The sequence below is a fragment of the Hipposideros armiger genome, unplaced genomic scaffold, assembly GCF_001890085.2.
Source record: "Hipposideros armiger isolate ML-2016 unplaced genomic scaffold, ASM189008v1 scaffold_191, whole genome shotgun sequence".
NCBI classification, from domain to species: Eukaryota; Metazoa; Chordata; class Mammalia; order Chiroptera; family Hipposideridae; genus Hipposideros; species Hipposideros armiger.
In genome coordinates, this window is record NW_017731541.1 from 1,072,957 (window position 1) to 1,082,703 (window position 9,747).

At 35.9% G+C, this 9,747-nt stretch overlaps 1 protein-coding gene across 1 annotated transcript in view; it reads right to left on the minus strand.

Annotated features, from left to right (window-relative positions):
• ZPBP (zona pellucida binding protein) overlaps positions 1 to 9,747 on the minus strand; it is a 314,051-nt gene that overhangs the window by 38,137 nt on the left and 266,167 nt on the right. The window contains exons 4-6 of the mRNA XM_019652971.1: positions 9,221 to 9,346; positions 4,067 to 4,216; positions 489 to 707 (exon numbers count right to left, since the gene is read on the minus strand). Coding sequence (XP_019508516.1) covers positions 489 to 707; positions 4,067 to 4,216; positions 9,221 to 9,346 — 495 coding nt within the window. The remainder of the gene's footprint in view (positions 1 to 488; positions 708 to 4,066; positions 4,217 to 9,220; positions 9,347 to 9,747) is intronic.

A 9,747-nucleotide genomic window follows, 5' to 3' on the forward strand; every position in this document is an offset into this window, starting at 1 on the left:
AAAAAAAAGCAAAAATAATGCTGGAAGGGAGGAAAAAAATTGGAGGACTCCCAGTTCCTAATTTGAAACCCAATTTTGTTTTTTCAGAAAATATTGGGTCTCCCCTCTGCATTATTAGGAAAAGCACCCTAAGCTGCTAAAATGGCCCCTCTGGTCTACAGTAATAACCCATCCTATTATAAGTAGATGCTTTTACAAACGAAATCTTAAGAGCTAACGGTCATGATAGGCATTCCTTACACTAAATTCCATTCTATGTAAGTTATCACAGCAAGGTCTAAGTTATTTAGAGTGCCAACTTTTCGTTAAGTACATGAATCAGCAGAATTTTATTTGGGGAGTTACTAGAACTAAGGCAAAGTAGAGGACATGAACCATATTCAGATTTATATCATTTACACTGAAAAAATGCTGCTGGTAATTCACATGACTTTAAAATTAGCTTTGTGTTTTCAATTTCTTTTCTTTAAAGAACTGCATATACTTACCTGAAAATGTAAAGAACAACTCATTTTGCAAACCAGCTTTTTGCATTTTAACATGATGGCATTCAGACTTCAGTAAGGAAACTTCACAGGAAAGGGCAAGAACCAATTTGCTTAAAATCTGAAGAAGTTTCTTCTCAAAAGAAATATTATAGATACTATTGCAGGGGGCTGCGTGATACCGAGCTGTGAACTGGTAATAAAAATGAGGCTCACGATAAGCTGTAAAAAATTGAACACAGAATAACACAAAAATGGTTATTTAGGCAATTCAAATATATTGCAATTATTCAAAAGAAATCATTAAATGGAATAAATTCGTAGAATATATATATATAATTTTAACACTTATCTAACAGTTACTAAGTGACAAATGGTATTATAGACACTTTACAAATATTAATAGCGACTTACTTAACATCCCTAACCTGATTTAAGAGTGTTATTATTTTTACATCCATCCTGAGAAATTTAAAGAATGCAGAGATTATGTCACATGCCCAAGGACTATGCTGTCAAAACGAAGGTTCTAACCAAGGAGCCTGGCCTCAGAGCCTGTGCCCTTCACCACTGTATTATGCTGCCTCAAACTCAGGAATGAAACTTCTGTTTAAATATCCATCTTTGATAAATTAGAATCATTCAATTACTAACAACAAGCAAAAAAAGTACGTATCTAACAAGTCCACAAGTTTTATTGAATGGCATTACAACATCTGGAACTGAGAACATTTTTTGTCCTATTCATTTCAAAATCTCATTGAAATGACACAAGAAACACAAACACGAATAAGTCCCTAACAATAATAGAAATCCGAGAAGTGTGCCTCTGAGATGCCCTGTTGCCACTCCTGCTAATGAGCAGCCCTCCCTGCTTGCTTCTGGTCCGAGGCTGAGTGCCCCCCACTCCCACTGCCCACTTTCCCAACAGCTCATTTAGGCCCGAATTCAGGGCACATGCTGAGCTACTGTCAAGCTTTGTGTGCAAGGGACAGACCAGACAGCTTCTAAGTGCTGAGCAAATGATCCGTTTCATTTGCAACATAAATGAAAATCACAGACTATCCCACCCCCAATTTCAAGGAAACCAGGGAGGTAAGGAGAAACACGAACATGTGGATGCACATGTCCCCTTGAAGTAGTGTTTTAGGTTTCCTTGGAAAAATACCCAGAAGTGGAGTCACTGGGTCCTTCTTTGTCTCTTGTTTTAGCCTTTGTTTTAAAGTCTCGTTTGTCTGGTGTAAGTCTTGCTAGCCCAGCTTTTTCGTTTGTTTCCATTTTCATTAACTTTTCCCATCCCTTTCAGTCTGTGTGTGTCTTTTGATCTGAAGTGAGTCTCTTGTAAGTGAGTCTCTTGGAGGGGGTCTTACTATCTTATCCACTCAGGAAAGGGCAAGGGAAAAGCAGCTAAGTCATTAAATATTTTTTTTCAAATTCTAACTGGTAAAGACAGAAAATATATCCACAACTATTATAAAGCTTTCTTAAAAGAGGAATGATTGGTAAATATGAAAAATGTTCCTGAAAAATTAAAAAACACAAACACAAAGTAGTGAAGTTCTCACATAGCAGAGAGGAAAAACTCAGATACAATCTTCTACAAGTGAAGGGAGAGATTTAGAGCAGAGATCCCAATATCCAGGGTCAAACTGAAGGAGTTCCTGGAGAGGACAGCAGAGGGGACAGGAAAGAAGGTAATAAAGAGACAAACAGAAAATGTTCTGTAAAGATGAACAAAGATTTGTGTCACCAGGCCAAAAGGCCCGTTAAACAGTGACTAAGAATACTAAAATAAGTGTCACATTGAGACATGAATCTTAAAAATCTACCATGCTCAGCACAGGGAACCTTGCTCCGTGCACAGTAAGAACACAAGCCAACAGATATAGATGATAGATAGATAGATAGATAGATAGATAGATAAATAATATCACTTGTAGATTACATAAAATTTTGAAATTTTAAATTATCCTATACTTAGGATAAAAAAGTCAATCAGCTAAAGGAAAACAAAATAGAGAATACAACGTATCTGACCCAAAATTAAAGTCAACAAGGCTGTATATCTGTCTATGTACAGCTCTCTCAGCAGTTATTCAGACACACACACACAGGGAGCGCATGCAAACAGCAAACTTCAAATAACCCATCGTGACCAAAAAATGCACACTGCACCATAAAATACCATTATGAACCTACTAGATCAGCAAGAATTCAAAATGCAGTATTGAGGGAACTTTAGGAAATGAAGTTCCCATATGCTACAGCAGGGACGTAAATTGGCATACTCTGTGGAGCAACTAGCAGAAGCTATCAAAGTAATATTATGGATGCTTTGTACAAGGTTTACCTTATAGAATATCCTACAGAAACACTAACAATTTAACTTTCCTAATATCGTCCCATAATGCAAAGCTGGTGTGTGTGTGTGTGTGTGTGTGTGTGTGTGCACGTGCGTGCTTCACACAGACAGATGAGAGAGAGAGATAGAGGTGGATTTCCTTAAATGTCCTATACAGTACTGTTTGAAGGAGGGAAAAATTGGAACAAACTAAATAATCAACTGAGGAATGCTCAAATTAGATCTGAAATACCACATAGCCATTACAAAGATTAAAGCGTGTGTTTATAATGAAATAGAATAAAGCACCCAATTTGTTTTAAGCACAAAACTGGCAGGTTTCCAAAAATCCATTGATTGGATGAGGCTTCCTCCTGCTGGCATTGCTAAGTACGGTGCGTATCATCAAGGATAAGAACATCAATGCTGGAACCAGAACCCTACACTCAAATCTGACTCTCCCCCATTCCAGCTGTGTGGCCTCAGCGAGTCACTGATCACCCGTGCCTCAGTTTCCTCATCTACATAATGCAGAAATGTCAGTACCCACTGCACCGGTTTGTCGTGAGGATTAAGTGAGCTGAATATAAGTAAACCACCTCGGACAATGCCTGCATAAGCATGTGCAGTCTCTGTTTTGTTGTTAGTACAATTACATGTAAAACGCAGCACTGCCTGGAGCACAACAAATGTTCAGTAAATGTCAGCTATCATCATCATTACTATCAACCAGCATTCCTATCAGGTACTGTTACATTTGTCAGCTTACGTAAATATACCCTATGAGTGACTTCAAAGTATATTTGCTATAAACTAGATACAGGAAATAACAAGATGGAAAAAACTATGTAACAAGAATGAAGTGTGACTGATTAAAAAGTTTGTTAAAGAAATTATTTGCTACCATAACAAATTACCACAAATTTAGTGGCTTAAAACAACAAAAATTTACTACCTTACACTTTTGGAGACTAGAAGTCCACAATGAGTCTTACAAGGCTCAAGTCAAGGTGATTTCCTTCTGCGAGATCCTCTAACAAGGACCATTATTCTGGGCCCACCCAGATAATTCAGGATAATCTCCCCATCTCAAGATCCTTACCTTAATTATATTTGCCAAGTCCCTTTTACCATTGTAGGGTAACCTATTAACAAAACCCCTTTAAAATAAACCTGCTAAAATATCCAAACATTTGAAAACATGAAGAAAGGTTAAAATACAAATAGGAGCACCTCTCACCGTATATAACATATTTTAGCTGGAGATTTTTAGCACCTTCTTCCACAGTAGGTTTATACTCAAGGAAACAGGTGTAAACACCCGTCATGCCCTCCTCGAAGTTCTGAAACACGAGGCTTCCTGTGGACGTGACTTGTGTGGTGCTGTTTCCTAATAAAGGAATAAGATACAGTAATTAGTTGCTTAAATTACATGAAATTGAGGTGAAAATAAACCAAATATTTTCTAAACGAAGTAAAACCATCAAAATTTACCTATAGAATCATTCAAAAGAATTGGGGCATAACTACTCATTGTGTCTGGTGTTTGTTGACAGTGGGTGCCAGGATGACCTTCTCAGAAACAAGAAGGAAGAGCGTTGGGCGCACCTGTGAGGGCTGCACCCCAAGACCCAGGGACACTGTACCTGCAAAGACTAAAGCTCAATCAGAACGATGGAGACCACCTCTCTCCCCCAACTGCCCATCACGAGCAGGAGTCTTGTAAACAGGAAGTGGGGTCCTGACAGAAGAGCTGCGAGAGAGAGATGCCCGAGGAGTTTAGAGGAGGGCCCAAGCCCACAGACACATTAGACACCGAGGACTTGCAACTTCTCATGAACCCGCCCGCACTTTCAACATTTTTAAGGGTATCCAAAGCTCTCAGTAACCACAGCACATAAATAATATCAAACCCAGAAAATTCCTGACTAGATTAACACAAACTCCTAATATAAAAGGCTTAAAAGTATTTTTAAAAGTGTTCATCTTTCAACATGAAAATACTTATCTCAGTATCTACTGTTTTATTCAAGATGTCCAACTTTAACAAAACTTTAGCAGGTAAACAGAAAGGTGAGAAATGACACAGGTCCAAAATACTAAGCAATGCTCAGGGCAAGGCTCTCAAATGAAATAGATGTCAGAAGTACCAGAGAGTTCATTTGAAATAACTATGATTACGTATTAAAGGATTTAATGGCAAATGTACACAACATGCAAGATCAGATAGGTGATTTCAGCAGAGAGACTGAAATTATAAGAAACAATCAAAGGGAAATGCCAGAATTAAAAACAAAGCAAAACAAACAAAAATGGAAAAAAAAAAAAAACCAACAAAAACAGTAACATTAAGTATTCCTTCAATGAGCTTACAAAAAGTTTCACACAGTTAAGATAAGAATCAATGAACATGAATGTATGTTAAAGAAACTACTCAACCTGAATAACAAAGAAAAAAATGAAACAAAACCAAAACAAATGACAAACAAAAAAAAAAGAAGAGGAAAGAATCCTAGCGCTATGGAACAATATCAAACAGTGTGACTGACGTATGTGTGCCAGAATTCACAGAAGGAGAGGCGGAACAGGAAGGGACAGAAGAAATATTTGAAGACATAATGACTGAAAATTTTAAAAAATTAATAATAAACACCAAATTACCGCTCCAAGAAGCTTAGAGAACACCAAACAAAATACAAAAAACAAACAAACAAAAAGATGCCTATAATATTTGAATCACTGAAAATGAAAGGCAAAGAGAAAATCTGGAAGTCAATCAGAAAAAAGAAATGGCACATTGCCTATAGTGGGACAAGGAGAAAATTATAGCAGAATTCTCATTAGAAACTATTCAACCAAAAATAATACAGTGTTGCCATTAGAATGTTGAAAAAAAAGTGCCAATCCAGAATTGGCAACCAGCAAAAGAAAAAGATAAGCAAATGTATCCTAAACAGAAGAAATAACAAAGATAAAAGCAGAGATAAATAAAATTGAAAACAGAAAAATAACAGAAAAAAAATACTACAGAAAAATAAATCAAACCAGAAAGTGGTCCTTTAAAAAGACTGATAAATAGTTAAATCTGTGTTAGAGTGACCAAAATGTAAAAGAAAAGACACAACTGATATCAGGAGTTATTGAGGACATACCATATAGATCCTGAATATATTAAACAGGTAAGAAGAAAATATCACAAGCTACTTTATGCACATAAATTCAAATTGAATAAAAAACTCTAAGTTGGACTAATTCCATGAAAGACACAAACTACAAAATCTCGCAAAATGGTGAGAAGGGAAAATCCTCTTCCTACCTCATTCAGATTATACCTGTGAACTCTGAAGCCAGACATCAGAGGCGCATGACTTCAGGAAAGTATCTAGCCTCTCAATGCCTCTGTTTCCCACATAGAAAATGGAGAAAATGGCTGCACTTACTGCAAAGGGTTGGTGTAAAATTTAATTATTAGTATGTGTAAATTGCTTAGAACTGTATCTAACATAAATATTATAGAAGCATGTTATTTTTATAAAATTAAAACACTAAAATACACTCTTGCACAGTATATGTATACACATACATACACCCGTATATATTTGTGAGTGTGCATCTGTGTATATGGTAAATGCATAGAGAAAAGCCAGGAAATAATATTGTAAACATTCAGGATAGTGTTTAATTGATACAGGGTTGGAAAAGATGACTGGGATTTTTAAACCACTTGTTAAGAGGTTCAACAGTCTCGGTAACAATGTATCTTGATCTGTACTGCAGATTCAGGGATGTTTGTTTCATTGTGCTTCATAACTTACATGTATCTTATACACACTTGTATACATCAGATGCTTCACAATACAAATATGAAGGCAGAGCAAAATATAATCTGATTTCATTTAAAAATGTATTAAGGGTGTAATTACAGAGCAAGCCCAACATATGTGTGTGTGTATGTGCTTATATATATGTTTGTATGAACATCTGGGAAATTGGGAAAGTCCACACATCAACAAGAGTTACTTCATCAAAATGGCATTAGGGTTGGAGTAAGAGGTACAGGTCTTCTTGTAACAAATACATTAGCTTTGTAAATGCAAAATATCGAAAGAGAGACAGACTCAGAGAGAGAGAGAAGGGGCGGGGAGGGGGAGGAGAAAGGTCAAATCTAAGGCTTGTCCCCCACACTTTAAGACCCATCTAAATAATGTGAATATTTCTTTTCAAGGGAATGTGCAAGTGATTATATAACTACACAATTTCTTTGGTTCAATTTTCGGGTAACTATCTTTGGAGTATTCATAAAAGGATAACTACAGTGTAGTTTAGTCCAAAAAGGTTCTCTGTTTTTCAAGCTCTAAGAAAATTAGACCATAGTTTTCAGTTATTTCTGAAATAACAGTGATTGCACTGAAAACAAAAATATAATCACGATGTCAGAATACCTGAATTTCCTGAGAATAGTTGTTATAAATATAAACTATAGAAACTATTGTATTTGTATGATTGCACCTTATCTAGAAATGACATTTCAGAATGTCCATTTTCCATGATTATAATAAAGTGACTAAAATACGGCTCCGAGTTAGAGGACTCAAAATAAAACTGTAAACTGCACTTTTCAATACAAACTGCAAGACCAGGCATGGCATCATCGAGAAAAAAAAGTTTTAGATTTTAATTTGCAAATCAGTGGAGTAAAAACTTTTAATAGAACAATTCAATACTTTAATGCTTCTATTTTTGATCTTGCAGTTTCAATAGAAAATGTAAAACATATTCAATGTACATGTTTGCAGTACCTTATGTGCTACCATTAGAGAGCCAATGAAACAAAATCTGATTATACTTTCAGTATTGGGTGCTTCTGAAGTGGGCCCATTTCCTTGATGATCTGCACCACTGACCTCTCAGGATCTTGGTGGCCTCTGCTCATGCCTGCCTGCAACCTTACAGGCAGAGGGTATGTCTGACTTTTGTACCCCCACAGAGCCGGGAACAGTGGCACCCACCAAGCAGTCCCTCACTCAGAGCTGAACTGACTTTGAAGAACCACCCTGTAACCTACAAGTGGAGTAGCTTTAAACCTTGAGCTATTTTAGAATCAACATAGACATTATATATTAACGTACAGCTGAGCTCATTCAATTATATAAAATACAAATTAAAACATATTACAAAATAAATATTTCCCATGAAGGTTTCCTTAGCAAGTCTTTGCATAAATGTATTGCTTCCCTCCATCCAAGGTAACAAAATAAACCTGTAGGCTTTCATCCACAGGCACTCTCTCAAAATACCAATAAGGAAAAAAGGAAAGAAAGAAAACATGGTTAATAGGGCAATAAAGAAGAACTTCCTCAGAAGGTATGCAAAGCTGATGAGATGCTTCATTGAACAGACCTTTAAAATGAAAATTCATTAATCTGAATTTTTAGCAAGGCTGAAAACCAAACACCTAAGCTAATCTATATTTTTTTAACTACACTGCAAAAACAAATCAGCTTTTAGCAAATGAAAAATTAGAATAAAAATGAGATAGGCACTTAAAAATAACAAAGTAAGAATTGGAATGGAGAAAAAATGGATTAAATCAGTCATACCAATAGTAATCACTATGTGGAAGAAAGTACAGGAAAATAAGAGCTTGCTTTCTCAAGAATTTGAAAAATATCAGGCGACCATTCAGATGTACCTCTGGCCCATGTCTCTCCTGGATGAATATTGGAGCACTAAGTTTCTCTTCTTAAAGCCCAGAATCAGAAATATACTAACGCATAGCCACTGTCAAACCATGCAGTATATTTAAAAGCATGTTTTTGATACTATAATATTTAATGTTACATTTAGCCATGTTTTTCAAAATTGGTAGTAATAATTAAGATGAATTCAAGTACAATCTATATTGTCAGGATTTTGGTCAGAAGAAATATAACATCAAAAAATATAAACTTGTAACAACTGGTAATGTCTCAAATTGTCCCTGTGTGGGGCTGCATAAAACGAAACTATATTTATAAAGCTATAGCTCAAAGTGCTCATTTGTATTTTTAACCAAAATGATTTTAAAGCCAGAATCATATTTGCTTCTTCATCTAATTTTCTAACCAAAGTCTGACTGAGGTAACCAAAATGATTTTTTGAACTTAAAAAAAATGTATAACACCTTTTTGAATATAGGTGCTCAAAGAACTCTCAAAACAGTTCAGTTATGTAACATGTCTCTTTTAAATTAAGATCTGTAAGAAACGGTCACACCACCTACACTGTTAGATACAACTCCAAAAGGAAATCAAAGTGAGAAAATGGACAAATGAGATGATACACAAATATTCCTTTTGTTCTTAGTATACTTCAGATATATCAATTTAATTATGATACATGAAACAAAACCTACCGGAAATGATTTTTCCTTTTGGCCCATGCCATTGGAATGACGGGTCTATCAGTTCTGAATTCCGCAGCCGCTGGGTCACACATAACACGTGAGGGCTCTTTTGATGGAGCAGAACATATACATTCACTGGAAATACAATGTTAAAAGGGTCCAGTAATATTTCACATGCTTACATGCTCCACAGTGTCTTACACTGTTGCAGTCTGGATTACATGTTTTCATAAGTTTTCTTTGGATTATTGCTATTGCTTGACAAGAACAAATTTCATTTTATTCCATGTAACTAATATTCCAAAATATACCATGTATTTTTTGTGTGTGTATGTGTGTGTGTGTGCCTCAGTCTGAACATAATGCATTAGTCTTTTTTATTCAGAGTTCACATATACTAATTTATTTTATTCTCAGGATATTATTTTAATTACAAAGTATCAAGGGGCCGGCCGAGTGGCTCAGTTGGTTAAGAGCTCACTCAAGAGTTTGAGCTCTGAGCAACAGCGGTTCGAGTCCAGCCCGAGCTGAGCAGC